The following is a 22261-nucleotide window of genomic DNA, read 5'->3' on the forward strand; positions in this document are numbered from 1 at the left end:
TGATCCAGCAACAGTGAAGGAACCTCAGTATAGTTCCAAGTCCGTGGTGTGTAACTTAGGGGGAAACTTGCAGGTGCTGCTATTCACATGCATCTGCTGTCTTTGTCCTTCTAGATATTGGAGTTTGCAGGTTTGGAAGGTACTGTAGAAGGACACTTGGTAAGTTGCTGCAGTGCATCTTGTAGACTGCTGCCACCATGTGTCACTGGTGGAGAGAGTGAGTATTTAAGGTGACAAAGAAGTGGGCAAAAGTAGTATTGAGCTTCTTGAATGTTGCTGAAGCTTCACTAATCCAGGCAAATGGAGAGTATCCATGATGAAAAAGAAAGATTTTTTCTCATCAGGTTTAAATCAAGCACAAGCTTTAGATAAGAGTCTAGTCCTTACGTTGAGCCAACATTTTTGCAACTGAGCTTATGTAACATCTAAGGAATGAAGCATCCTTCTGATTTTAGGTGAAGTTTTATATTTTAGAACTGATTTTTCAGCCCCAGCCCAGAAGAAACTCTAGTCATCACAACTGACTCTAATTCACACTCTGTGGTTGACTCTTTACACTCTCTGATGTGGCCCAGCAAACTGGTTACAAATAATCACTTAGTTATTTAAGAATTTAGCTCTCCATCATTTTCTCGGGGTAATTTGGAATTGGCAATAGATGTTGCCTTGGTAGCATGCTCCACATCCTGAGTAATAATAATATACAGCACAGCTGCACTTCTTAAGCACTATAACTGAGAGTTAAAGGGGCTGTTTGATGGTTGTTGGATATAACAAGAAAAGTGACCCAGTGAAGCATCAAGGTGCCTTAGTAAAATTGAAGTCAATGGGAGTCAAGGGAAAAACTCCCCACTAGAACAAAGGGGGGTTCTTTGTACCTAATGTGCCACCACATACTTATCTAAAATTTACCAATTACACATTCATTCTGTAAGTTTATTTTTTGCCTTCCTCTATTTTGTTGCAGTCTTCAACTGCATTAATTAAGCCACCCAAACTTTGAAATTATATTTCTGATTCTCAAGACCAAACCATTTATGTAAATAGTGAACAAAAATGGTCAAAGCACTGATGCCTATGGAAAACCACTTCCCACCTTTTGCTAGTCTGAGTAATGACCTTTAACACTGCTCTTTGTTTACTGTTTTGTAGCCAGCTTGCTGTCCGTTCTGCTACTTAGCTCCTGACTCCACATGTTCTGACCTTAGTCATGAGCCCACTATGCAGTGCTTTATCAAAAGCCTTTTGGAAATCCAAACCCCTCATACATTATGCTTTATACTACTTCTCAAAAGTGTTCAATAAGATTGGTCAAGTAAGACTTTCCCTTTGAAATCTGTGCTGACTATTGTTTATTATGTGATCAGTTTCAAATTGTTTTTATATTGCATCTTCTTTGAGTAAGGATTCCATTATTTTTTTTCTACCACAGCATTAAACTAAATGGTCTACAGTTCCTTGGACTTGTTCTATCCCCCTAAATATAGTAATTGCCATTAGCTATCACCAGCTCAATGGCATTCCCTTTTCAAATGAACGTATATATGTATATGTAATAATATCTCCACTATTTCTTTCCTAATTGATTTTAATATACATAATGCAGTCCATCTGAATCAGAGGTTTTATCATCACTAAGTTTGATTAGTTTATTAATTATCTCACCCTCTTCCATCTTAAATATCTTTAATCATTTTTGATCTCTTCTTCTAATGTCATGTCTAGCATGTTAGTCTCCCTGGTAAATACCAAGGTTAAGTAATTACTTAATATTTTTGACATTTTGCTGACATTACCCTTGAACTTATCATATATCTTTTAGTGGCCCTATCCTATTCTGATTTTTCTTCTGTTATTTATGTGTCTGTAGAATACTTTACCATTTATTTTTATGATCCTTGATGAATTAGCTTTGTAATTTCTTGTTACCTTCCTATTTTTTATTTTGTTTCCTAGCCTTTTCATATTTCCACCTGTCATCCTTCCCTTTGGAGTCTATGCACTTATTGCATATCTTTCTCTTCAGTTTCAGTTTGATCTTATTTCCTTATTCATCCATGGTATGTCATTACTGATTAGTTTTTCTTGCTTTTTATTGGGATAAATGTCTCCTGGACTCTACTGATTAATATTTTTAATGTGATCTATCATTTTGTCAGTAATTTTTTTCACTTTTTATTTTTCTTACAGTAGTTCCATTCTTCTCTCCTTAAAATCATCCTTTATCTCCCAATTTATTACTTTGATCTTTGTCTTACTTATGTCCTTCTCAATCTTAATCTTAAACATTAGTTTCCCTAAAATCTTCCATGGTTATTATGCTCTGTCTTTTACTCATTTTATGTACTTACTTACATATTTCTTCCTCCACCTCCTTTCAACTATTAGCACATCTGTAGAATAGCCTTATTAGCAAGAATGATCCCTTCTTATCCTTTATTTCAAATCATTTGGATTCTGTTTCTACCCTTTTGTGAGTTATGTCTTTTGTTTTCTATTGCCATTATGTTATCTCTTGTGAGTTACCCCACACCGACATTTTTTCTTCCCTATCTTTTCTGATTATGTTATAACCCACAAATATAGTTACTAGTCCTATTTGTTATAGAATCATGTTTAAGGCATTCCTACTATATTTGGTTCTCTGTTATGGATCATTGCTTCAATTTTTTAACAGTGATCTAAAACTTCCATTTCATAACTGTATTTTTTCCCTGACCATTTATGTCACCCTTGTTCCTTAACTTGGTCTGATCTTTACTCCAACCACCTATCTTCAGATTTAAGCTATTTTCACCAGGTTTCCTACCCCCACCATTTTACTAGGTTAAAGTCCTATTGACAGCCCTATTTATTCTTTCCTCTAGAACAATAGAACACTGGTCCCACTCCAATTCAGGGAATCCTGTTCCACCAGTACAGCTCCTTCCTATCCCTATACTAGTTCCGATGTTCCATGAAATGAAACCCCTCCTTCCCACTCTAGTCTTTCAGCCACACACTCAGTTTCTTGATCTTCCTATGTTTATGCCAATTATCACATGCTTGGATAGTAATCCCGAGATTACCACCAGTGAGGTCCATTTTTTAAAATTTAATTGCTAGCTTCTGATAATCACTTAGCAGATGCTTTTCCCTTTTATTCCCTGTGCCATTGGTTCAACAAGGACCATGACAGTAGAATCTACCCCTCTCTCTTTCCAACTTCCTCTCCTGTTGCTATGTGATATGCTTTCCTTTTGTACCAGGTAGGCAACACATCACTCTGGACTCATGGTGACGTCTATTCCATGAATGATCAAATCCCTTATTACTACAACCTTCCTGTTCTTCTCTTTCCCTCTTGTGCAATTCCCCACCCTTGTTCCCATGGTATCATAGTTAGCAATCTGACTGCCCACCTCACAGCCTGCAACATTATGCTCACAGGTAGCAAGTACAATATACCTGTTTGACTGGAGAAGTGTCTATTGGGCCTCCTTCTCTATCTCCCTTTGGTTCCCTTTTCCTTGCTGACTAAGAATCACTATTTTCCCTTCCTTCGCCTGTGTTTTCCTCTGAGGTGTGCCTGCATTCTGGAAATAGCTGAACAAAAATCCCTCCCTATTGCTTATATATTGGAGTCTCTCTGGCTCACACAAGCTCAAAGATTCTTTTACTGTGTGTCTCAATTCAATATACTTTTTTTTATTCATTCATGGGATGTGGGCATCACAGGCTAGGCCAGCATTTATTGCCCATCCCTAATTGCCCTTGAGAAGGTGGCGGTAAGCTGCCTTCTTGAACCAGTGCAGTCCATGTGGTGTAGCTACACCCAAAGGGCTGTTTGTGAGAGAGTTCCATGACTGACCCAGCGACAGTGAAGGAATGGCAATATATCTTTGAATCAGGATGGTGAGTGGCTTAGAGGGGAACTTCCAGGTGGTGGGATTCCCATGTGTCTGCTGCCCTTGTCCTTCTAGTTAGTAGCGGTCATGGGTTTGAAAGGTGCTATCTAAGGAGCCTTGGTGAGTTCCTGCATTGCATCTTGTAGATGGTACACACTGCTGCCGCTGTGCATCGATGGTGGAGGGAGTGAATGTTTGTTTCTGGGGTGCCAATGAAGCAGGCTGCGTTGTCCTGGGGGGGGGTGTCAAGCTTCTTGAATGTTGTTGGAGCTGTACTCATCCAGGCAAGTGGGGAGTATTCCATCACAATCCCGACTTGTGCCTTGTAGATGGTGAACAGGCTTGGGGAGTCAGGAGGTGAGTTGCTCGCCACAGGATTCCTAGATCCTGACCTGCTCTTGTAGCCACAGTATTTATATGGTTGGTCCAGTTCAGTTTCTGATCAATGGTTACCCCCAGGATGTTGTTAGTGGGGGATTCAGTGATGGTAATACCATTGAACATCAAGGGGAGATGGTTAGATTCTCTCTTGTTAGCAATGATCATTGCCTGGCATTTGTGTGGCATGAATGTTCCTTGCCACTTATCAGTCCAAGTCTGAATATTGTCCAGGTCTTGCTGCATTTGGACATGGACTGCTTCAGTAACAGAGGAGTCGTGCTGAACATTGTGCAATGATCAGTGAATATCCCCACTTCTGACCTTATGATGGAAAGAAGGCCATGGATGAAGCAGCTGAAGATGGTTGAGCTTAGGGCACTATTCTGAGGAACTCCTGCAGTGATGTCCTAGAACTAAGATGATTGACCTCCAATCATCTTGCTTTCTGCTAGGTATGACTCCAAGCAACGGAGATTTTTCCTCCTGATTCCCATTGACTCCAGTTTTGCTAGGGCTCCTTGATGCCACACTCAGTCAAATGCTGCCTTGATATCAATGGCAGTCACTCCCACCTCACCTCTGGAGTTTAGCTGTTTTGCCCATGTTTGAACCAAGGCTGTAATGAGGTCAGAAGTTGAGTGACTCTGGTGGAGCGCAAACTGCAGATCTGCCAATTCAGGACAATCTTATTGTTCACAAACGCTCACATATCACTATTCCTGCTCACAAATGTACTTCTACTTCTAGCTTTTCATTTATGAAATGTGGGCACCTCTGGCAAGGACAACATATATTGCCCATCCCTAATTGCCCTTTAGAAGCTGCTGGTGAGTCACTTCCTTGAAACTCTATGGTCCGTATGGTAAAGGCACTTGCAATTAGTTTTAGGAAAGAAGTTCCAGGATTTTCACTCAGTGACAATGGAGGAATGATGATATATTTCCAAAACAAGATGGTGTGTGACTTGGAGGGGAACTTGCAGGTGGTGGTGTTCCCATGCACCTGCTATCCTTATTCTCCTGGATGGTAATGTTCACAGGTTTGGCAGGTGCGTTTGAAGTAACCATTGCAAATTTATGCGGTGCATCTTATCAGTGGGACACATCACCAACATAGAATGCCAATGGTGGAGGGAGTGAATGTTTAAGGTGGTGAAAGGATCAAGCAGCCTACTTTGTTCTGGATGGTTTTGAGATTCTTGATTGTTGTTGGAGCTGCACTTCTGACTTGTGCCTTGTAGATGGTAGAAAGGGCTTAAGGAGTCTGGAGATGAGTCTCTCGCAACAGAATTACCAGATGCTGACCTGGTCCTGTAGCCACAAGATTCATGTTGCTGGTCCAGTAAAGTTTATAGAGAATGGTAGCCCCCAGGATATTGACAGTGAAGGTTTTGACAATGATAATGCCATTGAATACCAAGAGGAGGTGGTTAGACTCTCTTTTGTTAGAGATGATCACAAATGTTTATTGTCACTTATCAGGTCAAAGCTGGATGTTGTTCAGGTCTTGCTGCATGGAAGCATGGACTGCTTCAGTGCCTGAGGAGCTGCAAATGGAACTGAACACTGTGCAATCATCACCAAACATTCCCACTTCCGAACTTATGATGGAGAGAAGGCCATTGATGATGCAATTGAAATTAGTGTGGCCTAGGACTCTAAACTGAGGAACAATCTGCAGCGATGTCCTGGGACTCCAACAACCACAACCACCTTCCTTTGTGCTAAGTATGACTCCAGTTAGTGGGGAATTATTTTTCCCCTGATTCCCACCGACTTCAATTTTGCCAGGGCTCTTTGATGCTACCATCTGTTAAATACTGCTTTGAAATCAAGAGCAGCCACTGTCAACTCTGAAATTTGGCTCTTTCACCCATATTTAAACTTGACTGTAGTGGGATCAGGAACTAAATGATCTTGTTAGAATCCAAACTGAACATCAGCGAACAAGTTATTGCTGAGTAAGTGCCACTTGATAGCAATGTCAATGACAGCTTCCATCACTTTACTGATGGTTGAAGGTAGACTGATGGGACAATAATTGGCTGGTTTGTATTTGCACTGCTTTTGTGGATAGGACATAATAGAGAATTTTCCACTTTGCTGGATGGATGCCAGCATTGTAACTATACTGGAACAGCTTGTAAGAGACACAGCTAGTTCTGAAGCACAAGTCTTTAGCACTGCAGTCAGGAAGTTGTCGGGCTTGTAGTTTTTGTTGTATCCAATGCTTTCAGCCATTTCTTGATATCACATGGAGTGAGTCAAATTGACTGAATACTGAGATCCATGATGGTGGGGACCTCAAAAATAGGCCAAGGCGGATCATCCGTTCAGCTCTTATGGTTAAACGTGGCTCTAGATATAATACAATTATTTGAGATCTAAGTTATATTTAGATATTTGGATTTAGCCTGATTTCAGATTATTTTGTAGCTAATTAGTCTTGTTTTCTATTGCATTATTTATTTTATTATTTTCTTAACTCCTTACATAGAATTGCATAGAATATAAGCACAAAAACTGGCCATTTGATCCAAACAGTCCATGCCAGCATTTATGCTCCACTTCAGCATCCTCCTATCTTTCCTCAACTAATTCACTCGGTATAACCGTCTATTTCCTTCGCCGTCGTATTCTTGTCTAGTTTCCCCTTAAAAGCATCTATACTCTTCTTATCAACCATTCCCTATGGTAGTAACTTCCACATTCCACCATTTTCTGGGTAAAATATTTCTTCTGATGTCCTGTTTAACTTATTGGTGAATATCTTATATTGATGGCCTTTAGTTTTGCTCGTCCTCGCAAGAGGTGGAAACACTCTCTCTCTGTCTACTATATCAAAACCCTGAATAATTTTGAAGACCTCTCTAAGATCACACCTTCACTTTTCAAGAAAAGAGAGACTCGACCTTTTCATCCTTTCCTGCTAGGACTCACTTCGATATTTCTGATATCATCCTGTAAAATCCTAATTATTATTATCATATTTTAATTAAATTAAATGAAAAATCTTTGTTAGTAGCCGCATTTAATAAATTTAAATTTTATTTTAAATTTTAATATTAATTTAATTTTAATTTGAAATCATAGAATCATAGAATGGTTACAGCGCAGAAGGAAGCCATTCAGCTCATCATGTTCATGTCAGCTCTCTGCAAGAGCAACTCACCTCGTCCCTCTGCCCTCCCTTTTCCCTGTAGCACTGCAAATCCTTTCACTCTAGATAATTAGCCAATTCTTTTTTAAGGCCTTGATTGAATCTGCATTCACCACACTCTCAGGCATTGTATTTCCATATCCTAACCATGTGATAAAAATATTTTCCTCGTGTCCCCTTTGTTTCTTTTACCATTCACCTTAAACCAGTGTTCTTGGTTCATCATCATTCCACTAATGGGAAAAATTCCTCCCCATCTACTCTGTCCAGACCCCTCATGATTTTGAACACCTCTATCAAATCTCTTCTTAATCTTTTTTTCTCCAAAGATAACAGCCCCAACTTCTCCAATCTATCCATGTAACTGAAGTTCCTCACCTTTGGAACCATTCTTCTGAATATTTTCTGCACCATCTCTAATGCCTTCACATCCTTCCTAAAATGTTGTGCCCAGAACTGGACCCGATACTCCAGCTGAGGCTGAAACAGTATCTTACCACAAATTTATCATAACTTCCTGGCTTTAGCATTGAATGCCCCTATTTATGAAGCCCAGGATTCTGTAAGCTTTATTAACTGGTTTCTCAACCTGCTCTGCCACCTTGAATGATTTGTGCACATACACATCCAGGTCTCTATGCTCCTACACCTCCTTTAGAGTTGCGCCCTTTAGTTTATATTACCTCTCATCTCTCTTCCTGCCAAAATGAATAACTTTACACTTTCCTGCATTAAATTTCATCTGCCAGCTTTCCGTCCATTTCACAACCTGTCTATCTCCTCTTGAAGTTTATCACTATCCTCCTTAAAGTTCACAATACTTCCAAGTTTTGTGTCATCCACAAATTTTGAAGTTGTGCCCTTTACTTCCAAGCCTAGGCCATTAATATAGATCAAGAAAAACAGTGGCCCTAACACCGACCCCTGGGGAACCCCATAATAAACCTTCCTCCAGTTCAAAAAATGAACATTCAGCATGATTGAGTAGTCCATGCAGGCCTTGATCACACCATGCACACTCTGGATGCCAACATGACTGCCATGTTAAATAGGATAACTAACAACTTGGCTTTGGTCTGTTCCAAGCTGCCATCAGCAAAGTGGTACCAGTGAAGTGCATCTAGCCAAAGGGAAGGATATCAAAAGGGGACATGGAAGAGGAACTTCCACCCAAAGTGCTTTCACTTCTTACCTATTGCCCACACTCCTGCACCCCCTGGTTAGTGCGCAACATGCTATCTCATGTCCCAATGGGCCTTCCTGCCCCTGTGCACGTGCATCTGGAGCAGACTTTGGCAGGATCCTCAATGGCTCAAAAACCCATGCGCCAATAGCAACACAATGGTCAGAGTAGGGGTCTGGGTAGCCTGTTGGAGTCAGACAGTTTGTGCCAGATATGAGCAGTAGGAAAAGGTAGGGCACAATCTTGTCCCCTCCCTGATGTCAAGTTTGGTGGCAGGGCAGTTAAGGTGACCCGGTCAACTTCCTGCCTCCACCCCGATTAATTGCACGGTGGGAAGACACATGGACGGTCTTCCTGCCCCACCACCAATTGAGGCTCTTAATTGGCCGCTGCTAGTATAAACCCATTTGACATTTGACATACAAGTAAACCCTGGCATGTTAGCCATCTGGCTCCAGGAGATGGGGGGGGGTTCCTCATTCAAAGGCACTCAGTGTTTGATTGAGGAGCCCAACATCGAGCAAGGTAGCAAGGTGGGGGGTGGGGGCGCTGAGAGCCACCCCCTGCTCTTGCTGCAAACTCCCCTACATGGCCTATAACCCTCCCCCACCACCCCTACCCCTCAAACACCCTCCTGCCCCATCACTCGCCTATGGATTTGGTCCTAGGTCTTGGGTGTTTGTCATTCTGGCAGCAGCCACTGCCTTCCTGGTGTTACTGCCGCCAAAAGAGCTGCTGGTCTCTGAATTGCTAGCAATGTGGTAGACGGGATCTCTGTCCCTGCACTCCTGAACCTGTGGAAAGGCTGACCTGTCAACTGCCTGATTGGCACATAATACTGGCGGGCCCTCCTGGAAAGATACAAAATGGGGTTGTTGCCAGCAGCTTGTGTCTGTAGCACAAGATTTTGACTGCAAATTAAAGATTGCAGTTTCACAATGATGGTGTATGAAAAATTAGAATCACATAAAATCTATGGCTTTGCACCATTTTCGTGTCTTGCCCATCTTTGGTTGCTGAGTGGCACGACACCTCTAACTTGCTTGATGATGAATGGGAAAGGATAAATTGACAGGGACAAATGGGGGAGATGTGATGGGGTGGTTGGTTATTTGCGGAACTGCTTTGGGTCTGTGTCATTGATGTAGAGTGGGAAGAGTAGTTCCTGCATATGCTTCTGACATCTATCAGCTGGTGCAATCTAAGTAAACATTGCATTAATAAGGGCATTCCTGGCAGCAATGTGAGAATCGGATGCTCATTGACTCATTGACTTCCCCCTCCTCCTATCCCTCGGAATCATCCATAAACAATCTGTGCTCTGCGACTTGTTCCTCCTGCAGGCCCAAACCTCACTGCTTCACAATGTTATGCAAAGCACAGCACACAACAATCATTCTGGACAACTTATTTGGTATGTACTGAAGGGCAACTCCAGATCTGTCTAAGCACCTGAATTGGATGATTGTTCAATCCCACATCTGGTGGTCAAATGGCATTCATTGTATCAGTGTTCAGTTTCATTCATCATGCTTGCAGGCATCCCATGTTGCCTAGCAGCCACGCCTTAAGTCTGCTCCCAGGCCAGAAGCTTGCAGCTTGGTGGCCTCAGGTTGAAAGCATCATGGCAGCTCCCTGGGAATCTTGTGCATTGTCATAAGTGTGCATTTGTTGATACCCTGCATCTGTGGGAAGCCAGACGAAGATGCAAATCTGTGCCAATACATTCTGACTGGCATCGTCGCAGTCAAAGTTGACATCATTACTGACATTGGCAAACAGCCGATCAGTTATTTGTCTTATGCATTTGTGGGCCACAAGCTGGGAGATCCTTGATATATTTCTGGCAGAGGCCTGGATGGATCTGGAGGCAAAAATTTTGAGGGTGGTGGTGACTTGATAGTCACTGGCAACACATGGTCACCAGGTCCATTTGGTAGCAGCTCATCTTCTCAGAGCCTGCAGATGTCTTCAACCACTTGACACAACAACCAGAGCCTCCTGAAGCACTATGTTCTGTCATGTCAAGGAAGTTCAGCCTCTGCTTCCCTCGGTCAAACAACAACCATTCACAATGATTCTCCTGAGTGATAGTGATAGACTTGAACAGAATATAGACAGGCTGGTACACGTGGCAGATGAAATGCATTGCAAGTAAGTATGATGCAATATACTTTGGTATGAAGAACAAGGAGAGGCAACACAAATGAAGGATACAATTCAAAGTGGGTGCAGGAACAGAAAGACCTGAGGGTATATGAGCACAAATATAGGCTGAATGACCTCCTTCTGTGCTATAACCATTCTATGATTCTATGAGGTCCAGATTAACCGAGGATGATGGGAGTTAGCCATTAGGACCTGGTTCCTGCTCTTCCTCTGGCACAATCAACTACTCCTACTAATTTATGCTGTGTGTAATTATTCAGTGCACTCTCTAACTCCATAGTAGGCTGTATACAAGATGTTTGAAAAGTAATATATGATTTTGTGAGCAAGGCTAGCCTTATTGGTGGGTGATGTGCTTGACTGCCCGGGGCACCACGCTCAGCAGAGGAGGCAAACATTACATGATGGGAAACTACTGAAATAATGGTTAAAAATATAGTAGAGTCAGAATTGTTCTTATTTACACAGATCATAAGTGGCGGTTTGATCATCAAATTGCTCTGCATTCAGATTCAGCAGAACTTCCCCCTCTCCCTTCTCCAAAACCAATCAGTAAGGAGTTCCAAGAGCGGGTTGCCAGTTTTTTGTTCCATTCGTGGTTGTCAATCAGATGATTAAATGAATGACCGGTGGCAGGCTTGGTGCAAGCTGGGAGGTGGAAGCAGAGCCCAGCTGCAACATGTGCATTGCAGAGAGAGCTGACTGTCAGACCTAGGAGAGCACATACGCAACAGCACTGAGAATCACAAAGATCGCCAAGTAGATCCATGTCTGGTGGTGGGCACCAGGAGAGTTAAGACAGGCTTCTAAATAAACCAATCAATCCATAACACAAACTAAAGAATCCCAGTTTTAATGCATAGACCTGCTCAAGAGGGGAGAATTAAAAAAAAACGATTTAAATATGTAGTAGTTGGGAGTGAGAAATGTTTCTACTGTTAGTTGTAGATGAAATTTGCTGTGAGAATGTAAACCTATTGGTAGATTGACTGCTATAAATGGAAGCAGAAGAGTTTCAATATTTGAAAGTTGGTTTCCTTTCACTGGTACTACTATATACATATATTCAAAGAAAGGACTTCAAAATACAAGCTCACTCAGGGTGCTATTTCCCCGAGGTCGATCCTGGCTGCATGCTGTGAGTTGCTTTCTTGCTAGATGTTACAGGTTTTTGACTGAACATTTTGTGCTACACCCAGAGACAAGGAAAAGCAAAGCATGCTACGATGGTGTATTTGGAATAGGAACGACAAACCTTTGGTATTTTTTAGGTCAGATTTGGTAATGGATCCTTTAAATCCAGCCATAGCACAAAAACATTTTCAAAATATTACTGTCGTTCAGATTCATGTACATAAGTTAACAAACACATACAAAATTGATAATTCTATCTCAACTCATGAATGTTGACCATAGGGATGCCTATGGAGGAAGCCCAAATGGAGTATACACACCGACATGAACTAGTTGAGCCGAATGGCCTGTTTCTGTGCCACACAATTAATGTAATCTTAAGTAATAATAGAACACTCGGCATCTTTACTTATATCGAGTATCAGCTGTGGCTTAATTGTTGGTACACCTGTTTCTTAAATTATATGGCTTTGGGTTCAAGTCCCACTTCAGGACTTGAGCACAAAACTAAAGGCTGACAATCCAGTGCAGTACAGAAGGGAGTGCTACACTGTTGGATGTGCCGTCTTCAGGATGAAATATTAAACTGAGTCCTTGTCTGCTCTATCAGGTGAATGTAAAAGATCCCATGACAGCATTTTGAAGAAAAGTAGGGGTATTAACCCTGCTATCCTGGCCAATATTAAACCCTCAATCGATCTCACAAAAATCATTAACTGGTCATTATCATATTGCTGTTTGTGGGAGTTTGCAGTTTACAATTTGGCTGTGGTGTTTCTGACATTACAACAGTTTAAAAGTACTTCATTGTCTGTAAAGTGCTTTGGGGCACTTGATAGTAGTGAAAAGTACTGTGCAAATATAAGTCTTTATTTCTTTTAAATAACAATTACAACTGATAAAAAGCCACAGCATAATCAAGATTCTGAAGATGAAGATCACACTTTCTATGTAATCATTCAGATATCAACATTGTATCACAACATTAAATACATTCAATTTATGTTTAATAAAGAACTAGCAGATCATCTGTTATGTGTCTTATTGTGAATTGAAGAATACACTATCCTATAACAACTGAAACCTACATTGTGTAATGCATAGTATATAATTTTATAATTTCGTTTAACTCCCACAGTCTTGGTCCTACAATTGATAAAATGTCTCTTTTCCTTGTGTGGGTAATCTAGGGTTACATTTCAGTACTAAGGATGTGTTGCATTTTTGGAGATGTCACCCTTCAGAGAAAATTCCAGAATGGATTATCTTCTGTATATTCTGGTGTTTCAGGTGAATGTTAAAGATCCTTTAGTACAAGCCAAAAGAAAAGCTAGGAGTCCTCCTCATCTGCAAATGAACAGTCCTCTGTCAACTAATAACAGCAAGAAAGGATAATCTGGCTACACTTTGTGGGATGCTGTTGGGTGAAAATGGTGTTTTCTTAAATAACAATTACTGGACTTCAAAAGTTATCTATATGAATATTTCATCACAATATGGAACTATACAAATGTAAGTCTTTCATCCTGTAATGTTTCTGTTTCTTTTCCAGTCTAATTGTTTGTCTGTTCCAGTCTTCCCTTTGTCTTTCTCTCGCTCTCTGAATCTGTTTGCCACATGTTTTCATCATGCTACACACTTACATGCTTCTGTTTGTTTCTATTCTCAGTCTTTATCTAACACCATCTGGATCTCTCCTTTGTTATTCATGGTTAGGCAATGTAGGAGATGGTACAACACACAAGTGACAGAGAAACTGCCTGAGGACTGAGGATTAGGTGAAAGGGGTTGGGGCTTGTTGTTAACGTGAGATACAGTGGGTGCGCTAGTCGTGCCCAGGATGAAATAAGTAACAAGCAGTTCGGGAGCAAAATGAGCAGTAGATGACAAGTTGGGGGATGACGGGGCTGGCGGTGCCCAGTGGACAGGGAGTGGGGCGTGGTGTTGAGAATTAGTTGAAAAGCTGGAACATGAGAGCACCCAGAGAGAGGCAGTCTGAGATGTGACATTACTTGAAGAGTGTCGTTAGGGGCTGACACCTCTTTGGAAGAGCTGGATCAAATAGCAATTGGGGACTGGGCCTGTTGACTGGCTGAATTGGAGAACTGAGTTTAGGATCAGGCATGTGGTGGGCCTGGGAGCAACAGGGAGAGGCTGGAGCCTAGCAGGTTAGGGCAAAAGGCCTTGGGGTCTGGCAGCAACTAAGGATCTGTGTTTTCAGCAACCTGACTTTATTTACTAGCAGGTCTCCTGCTATTCAAAACGTTATTCAAAATGAATGATATATTTTTCTGTTATAAAGGTGGGTGCTGAAGTGTATGAGGGGGAGGGATGCAATTCAACATTGAAAGGGTTTAAAGAAAGAACCTGCATTTGCGCAGCACCTTTCACATCTTCAGGATGTCTTAAAACGCTTTATAAAGTATTTTTGAATTCACTTTTATAATATGGGAAACATGGCAATCAATTGTACACAGTGCAAGTTCCCTCAAATAGCAATTAGACAATGATCAGATAATCTATTTCAGTGGTGTTGATAGAAGCATAGATATTTGCCAAGACACTGGGCATAACTCCCCTGCTCTTCCTCAAAATAGTGTCATGGGGTGCCTTTATGCCCACCTGAGGGGACAGAGAGAGCCTCAGCTTAATGTCTCATCCAAAAGATAGCACCTTCAAACAGTGCAGAACTCCCTCAGTACTGGACTGGAGTGCCAGTCTGGACTCTGTGTTCAAGTCTTTGGAATGGAACTTGAACCTACAATCTTTTGTCTCAGGTGAAAGCCGAGGCTGATTTAGAAACGAGTTTGTAAGAAGCATGCTCAAAGGCAGGGTTATGTGTTTTGATTGATATTAGAAAATAAATTAATGAACTCCAAAATAATGAAAGAAGAAAAAGGCCTTTTAATAAAATAGTGCTATTTGCTTTTTGTGTCTTTTCCAACCTTCTTATCTGAGATTGTTTTGTTTTCATATCTTACATCATTCTTATCCATGAGCCTCAACTGTCCATAGAGTAACATACCTAGAAGATTTAACAGAAAACTCAAACAGGTAATGATCTTAACTTTCGACATTACCTTATGTTTCCATAGGATTCTACATCAAGTTCTGTTAGTTCTCATTTTAAGTTTAAAATAACAAAGAAATTTATTTTATAGGAAAACAAATACAAAATAAGTATTCATTTAACATTGTTCTACATTTAAAGTGATCATTTTTTCACCTAACTCTTTGAATAGTCAAAAATAATAAAAAAATGGCATTTCCAATAAATAAGCTAAATTTGTAAATCATTTAAAGAACACCACATTTATTTTCCTTTGATTTCTTATCATTGTGGGTACCTAATTAATCTACCCAGGCACCGGGCAGTCCTCCCTCTGGGCATAGGGCAGCCACCCCTCTCTAAGCACAGGGCAGACCACACACGGCAGACCCTTCCCCCTCTCCAAGCACAGGGCAGACATACCCTTTCATTCTCTAAGCACAGGGCAGACCCCCAGACCCCCACCTCACTCCCTAAGCACAGAGCAGTACCCTCCATCTCCAAGCAGAAGGCAAACCACACCCCTCTAAGCACAGGGAAGCCCACCCTTCTCTCTAAAAACAGTGCTGCACCCCCACCTCTTTAAGCAGAAGACATCCCCCCAAAAAGCACAGGGCAGCCTTCCCACTCTCTCAACACAGGGATGACACCATGCCCTCACCCAACCTTAAGCACAGGGCTGTCAGCCCCACTCCCCTACAAGCACATGGCTGACACCACCCTCCCCACTTCATAAGCACAGTGCCGACTTTGCCCCTCCCAAAACACAGGGCTGGCACACCACCACCACCGCCCTCCCAAAACCACAGGGCTGACATGCCACCACCACCGTTGCCCTCATCAAACACAAGGCTGGCACACTACCACAACCGGTGTCCTCCCCAAACACAGGGCTGGCACACCGTCACCACCGCCACCCTCCCCAAACACAGGGCTGGCACACCGTCACCACCGCCACCCTCCCCAAACACAGGGCTGGCACACCGTCACCACCGCCACCCTCCCCAAACACAGGGCTGGCACACCGTCACCACCGCCGCCCTCCCCAAACACAGGGCTGGCACACCGTCAACACCGCCGCCCTCCACAAACACAGGGCTGGCACACCGTCACCACCGCCACCCTCCCCAAACACAGGGCTGGCACACCGTCACCACCACCGCCCTCCCCAAACACAGGGCTGGCACACCGCCGCCCTCCCCAAACACAGGGCTGGCACACCGCCACCCTCCCCAAACACAGGGCTGGCACACTGTCACCACCGCCACCCTCCCCAAACACAGGGCTGGCACACCGTCACCACCGCTGCCCTCCCCAAACACAGGGCTGGCACACCGTCGCCACCGCTGCCCTCCCCAAACACAGGGCTGGCACACCGCCGCCCTCCCCAAACACAGGGCTGACACACCGTCACCACCGCCACCCTCCCCAAACACAGGGCTGGCACACCGTCACCACCGCCACCCTCCCCAAACACAGGGCTGGCACACCGTCACCACTGCTGCCCTCCCCAAACACAGGGCTGGCACACCGCTGCCCTCCCCAAACACAGGGCTGGCACACCGCTGCCCTCCCCAAACACAGGGCTGGCACACCGCTGCCCTCCCCAAACACAGGGCTGGCACACTGTCACCACCACCACCCTCCCCAAACACAGGGCTGGCACACCGTCACCACCGCCACCCTCCCCAAACACAGGGCTGGCACACCGTCAACACCGCCGCCCTCCCCAAACACAGGGCTGGCACTCCGTCACCACCACCACCCTCCCCAAACACAGGGCTGGCACACCGTCACCACCGCCACCCTCCGCAAACACAGGGCTGGCACTCCGTCACCACCACCACCCTCCCCAAACACAGGGCTGGCACACCGTCACCACCGCCACCCTCCGCAAACACAGGGCTGGCACACCGTCACCACCGCCACCCTCCCCAAACACAGGGCTGGCACACCGTCACCACCGCCGCCCTCCCCAAACACAGGGCTGGCACACCGTCAACACCGCCGCCCTCCACAAACACAGGGCTGGCACACCATCACCACCGCCACCCTCCCCAAACACAGGGCTGGCACACCGTCACCACCACCGCCCTCCCCAAACACAGGGCTGGCACACCGCCGCCCTCCCCAAACACAGGGCTGGCACACCGCCACCCTCCCCAAACACAGGGCTGGCACACTGTCACCACCGCCACCCTCCCCAAACACAGGGCTGGCACACCGTCACCACCGCTGCCCTCCCCAAACACAGGGCTGGCACACCGTCGCCACCGCTGCCCTCCCCAAACACAGGGCTGGCACACCGCCGCCCTCCCCAAACACAGGGCTGACACACCGTCACCACCGCCACCCTCCCCAAACACAGGGCTGGCACACCGTCACCACCGCCACCCTCCCCAAACACAGGGCTGGCACACCGTCACCACCGCTGCCCTCCCCAAACACAGGGCTGGCACACCGCTGCCCTCCCCAAACACAGGGCTGGCACACCGCTGCCCTCCCCAAACACAGGGCTGGCACACCGCTGCCCTCCCCAAACACAGGGCTGGCACACTGTCACCACCGCCACCCTCCCCAAACACAGGGCTGGCACACCGTCACCACCGCCACCCTCCCCAAACACAGGGCTGGCACACCGTCAACACCGCCGCCCTCCCCAAACACAGGGCTGGCACTCCGTCACCACCACCACCCTCCCCAAACACAGGGCTGGCACACCGTCACCACCGCCACCCTCCGCAAACACAGGGCTGGCACTCCGTCACCACCACCACCCTCCCCAAACACAGGGCTGGCACACCGTCACCACCGCCACCCTCCGCAAACACAGGGCTGGCACACCGTCACCACCGCCACCCTCCCCAAACACAGGGCTGGCACACTGACACCACTGTTCCCACCCCACCAAAACATCGAGCCGGCACATCATCACCACCACCACCACCTCCAACCCCGCCCCTCCCGGGCTCGCGCGCGCTGCTGCCGCTGTCGCTGTCGCTCTCGCGATAGCTCTCAAGCCCTTTTGCTAACGGACCCGCTGGCAGCAATGGCCGCTCTAAGGAGATTCTTGAAGCTGCAGCATCTAAGCGCCAGACATGGACAGGCGGCCGCTTTCAGCAGCTGTCCCCGCCTGAGACGGGCTGGTGTGTTTGCATCTCGGCCAGTGCCAGGGAGAGGCCTCTGGCTGGTGGCTGTTTGTGGTGTCGGAGGAGCGGCGATGGCTTCCTATTATTATTATTGTGTGAAGTCGGAGAGCGGGAGTAGCTGGGAGAGGGGGCTCGGGCTGCTCTACGGGGATGTGTCCGCTCCCCTCTGTGTCCCGACTATAGAAGCCACGGGAAAGGCCAAGGTAGGTGTTTGCGGGGCTTCACTGGAGCGAGACTGCTGAGTATCTTGGTGTTGGTAATGAATGCTGCTCGTCTCATCAAACCCACCTCAATTGAACTGCCAAAATCCCCAAAACAAATAGCAAGATTGACAAGAATAATATTAACAGCTAAATATTTTTAGTAATATTTGTTTAATTCAGAATGCATGCCCTGTACGTAAATGTACATCTGCTTGTTGAGATGCTGCGCCACCCTCCCCATTGGTCTCCGTTGATACTGCCTGAGATGGTGTTCAGCAGCATCCCTGCTGGTACCAAGGTGTATTTGTGGGTTGCCTCAAAATCATGGAAGTGATGAAAGGATAAAAACAATGAATGTGATCGAGAATATATAAAAATGTATGTCTGCCTGGTCTGTTTTGTTTTCCTTGTCCATCTAATGATTCGCTGAATCTGATAATTAAATGTTGTTTTTAAAAAATTACAATGGAGCATAAGATGGAAGTAATGTTGGGTAGGACTTTAAGCAAGAAAAGCCTAATTAAAGTAGCAAAATTTTGTACAGGTAATTGTTGGTGTGGAGTGAGAAGGTGAGAATGAAGAAAGAACAGGTGAGGAAAGTAAGTTATGAATGGGAATTGGGGAAAGACTAAAGCGCACAATTGGAGGGACCAAGAGGCTGGGGATATAAAGTGCCAGAAGACAGTGGGGGCTAATTTGTAGTAAATCAGGAATTAATTAAACAGCAAAACAGCCATGAAGATCTGTGGAGAAGGTCAAGAGGAAGGCATGGAAAAATAATTTTTAAAAAGACAAACCTTGTGCCTTTAATATTCTCTTGCAATTTCAAAGTGCTGCTAATTAATTGCTTTTGAAGCTGTGTAAACATGTGGAAATTTATTTGTACATGGGTCCTACAAGCAACAATAAGATAAATAATCAACATAAGTTAGCTGATTGAGATTATAAATGTTGGTCAGGACACTAGCACGATTCCAACTGAAGTTCCAACCCTCATGTTTCAAACGCACCCAGGATTACAGGTATCTCCGGGACATACAACGCTCCTCGGACTGCTGTTCTCATCGCATCCTGAGATCCACACTCAGTGCCATGCGCCACCATATGAACACACTCAACCTCTCCCTCCAGCAGCACCGACGCACCCTATTTCTAAGCTGTCCTTGCCCCCAGTTTCTTTTTATTCTTCGTCCACACGTCGATTCCCTTGCTCTTCCAGTAGTGCAATAGGATCTCTTGTCCACTTAAAGAGGCAGACCAGATTCAGTTTAATTAGTTATCCAAAAAAATGGCACTTCCATCAATGCAGCACTCCCTCAATACAGAAATGTCAACCTATGTAGTCAGGTTCTTGAAGGGTATGAGGTTAAGGTAGGCTCAAAGAGAGATGGATTGGGAGAATTCTGAATGTTTCGGTTGGGAAACTGGCTTAGGCAAGATTCAGGGCTGGTGAGTAGTGGGTTGAAGTAATTAAGTATGAAAATCTATGTAAAATTAAAAATGAACTGCTTAAATATTTAAACCTGCTTCCAGTATCTAAACAGTAAGTTTTTTTGATCTAGAGCTTGAAGATTTGAAGATGTATAGTGATAAGCAGGGGGAATTGAAGCTTCATCGGGTCATAGATGTGCAAAGTGATACATTTTTGATAGAACCATGAGAGGCAATATAAAATAAAGGGTACAGTTCTAAAAGGAGTGCGGGCACAGAGAGACCTAGGGGCATATGTGAACAAATATTTGAAGCTGGCAGGACAAGTCTTGGGCTACAGGAAGATATAGATGGGATGGTCAAATTGGCAGATTAGTAGCAGATGGAATTTAACTCTGAAAAGTGTGAAGTGATACACTGTGGAAGGAGTAATTTGACAAGGAAGTATTCAATGAACGGCATGATACTAGGAAGTTCTGAGGAACAAAGGGTCCTTGGCACGTGTGTCCATAGATCTCTGAAGGCAGTGGGGCATATTAGTGGGGTGGTGGAAAAGGCATATGGGACACTTGCCTTTATTAATTGAAACATAGATTACAAAAGTAGGAAGGTCATATTGGAGTTGTATAGAACTGTGAGGCCACAGCTGGAGTACTGTGTGCAGTTCTGGTTGCCACATGATAGGAAGGATGTGTTTGCACTGGAGGGGATGCAGAGGAAATTCACCAGGATGTAGCCTGGGATGAAACATTTAAGTTATGAAGAGAGGTTGGATAGCCTTGGGTTGTTTTGGTTGGAGCAGAGAAGACTGAGGAGCAACCTGATCGAGGTGTACAAGATTATGAGGGGCATGGATAGGGTGGATAGGGAGCAGTTGTTCCCCTTAGTTGAAGGATCAGTCATGAAGGGACATAAAGTTCAAGGTGAGGGGCAGGAGGTTTAGGGGGAATGTGAGGAAAAACGTTTTTGTCCAGAGGGTGGTGACAGTCTGGAATGCACTGCCTGGGAGGGTGGTGGAGGCGGATTGCCTCACATCCTTTAAAAAGTACCTGGATGAGCATTTGGCATGTCATAACGTTCAAGGCCATGGGCCAAGTGCTGGTAAATAGGATTAGGTAGGTAGGTAGGTCAGGTGTTTCTCATGTGTTGGTGCAGATTCGATGGGCCAAAGGGCCTCTTCTGCACTGTGCGATTCTGAGATTCTGTGAAAGTAGTTAATTAGGCTTTATAGAGACTTAGTGTACAAAAGAAAGTTTGTTATGATGGAACTTTATAAAACATTTGTTAGGTTTCAACTGGAGTATTGTGTCCAGTCCTTGGAAAGATGTGAAAGCTTTAGAGAGTGGTTCAGGGATGAGGGGCTTCAGTTATATGGATAGATGGGAGAAGTTGGGGTTGTCGTCCTTAAGAACATTATGAGATTTGATAGAGGTGCTCAAAATCATGAGGGGTCTAGACAGAGAGAAGCTGTTCCCATTGGCAGAAGGATCAAGAATCAGAGGAAGTAGATGTAAAGTGATTGGCAAAAGAATCAAAAGCAACATGAGGAAAAGTTTTTTTATATAGTGAGTGTTTATGATCTGGAATGCACTGCCTGAAAGGATAATAGAGGAAGATTAAATTATGGTTGTCAAAAAGGAATTGGATAAACATCTGAACGGAAACATTTACATGGTGCAGAGAAAGCATAGAGAAGTGGAACTAGCTAAATTGCTTTTGCAGAGAGCCAGCACTGACTCAATGGCCCGAACAGTCTCCTCTCTGTGCTGTAACCAGTATATGATTCTAAGTATGGGGACCAGGGCCCTATATTATGCAAGCAGCTACTGGACATTAGAGGGGAAACCCTATCAGTGCTATCTAGAGACATAACAGAATGGTGGTGTCTAATTAAGGAGGCAGCATACTAAACAAATATAGCATGTTACATAAAAGCAAAATACTGTAGATGTTGGAAATCTGAAATAAAAACAGAAAATGCTCAGCATCTGTGGAGAGAAACCAAGTTAACATTTCAGGTTGATGACCCTTCATCAGAACTGCCCTAGGCTTCCCACGAGGTTTTCTGTGCCCCGACTATACTGTGCGTTTTCAGCCTGGACTTCTGATCCTGGCTGCAGCAAAAATGGGCCTACGCAGATTCTCCAGGGCAAGGCTGGTGATCATGGAAGAAGATGAATGAAGAAAGGACACATCCCCTTTTTAGCTGCCATGCTAAGGCAAGTTTTTAAAGGTCCTGAGTCTTTTGGTAGGTGGGGAGATAGTTGGGTCAGATTGGGGGAAGGGTTCGGCTCTGGTGCTCAGTTCAGTTACACTGGTTAATCCCTGAGTTAAACTGTATTACGTTTCCAGAGTAAGTAGCTAGGCAAGTCTGGCATATCTAGCCCAAGTCTCTGATACTGAGCTTAATGTCAGAGACTTTCATGGACAGTCCCAGGCAGCATAGGTAGAAGTGAAAGGTATATCAATTACACACTATCCTGTAATACTGCAGAGGAGAGACATTTTATGGTTTT

The 22261-nt window shown here is 44.5% G+C and overlaps 1 protein-coding gene across 3 annotated transcripts in view; it reads left to right on the forward strand.

The window, feature by feature from the left end:
* The first annotated feature begins 17998 nt into the window (after positions 1-17998).
* micu3a (mitochondrial calcium uptake family, member 3a) overlaps positions 17999-22261 on the forward strand; it is a 168502-nt gene continuing 164239 nt past the window's right edge. For all 3 annotated transcript variants that reach the window (XM_041190688.1, XM_041190850.1, XM_041190769.1), the window contains exon 1: positions 17999-18314. In XM_041190688.1, the coding sequence (XP_041046622.1) occupies positions 18012-18314 (303 nt within the window). In that variant the 5' untranslated portion in view covers positions 17999-18011. The remainder of the gene's footprint in view (positions 18315-22261) is intronic.

The sequence above is a fragment of the Carcharodon carcharias genome, chromosome 1 (assembly GCF_017639515.1).
Source record: "Carcharodon carcharias isolate sCarCar2 chromosome 1, sCarCar2.pri, whole genome shotgun sequence".
Classification (NCBI taxonomy): Eukaryota; Metazoa; Chordata; class Chondrichthyes; order Lamniformes; family Lamnidae; genus Carcharodon; species Carcharodon carcharias.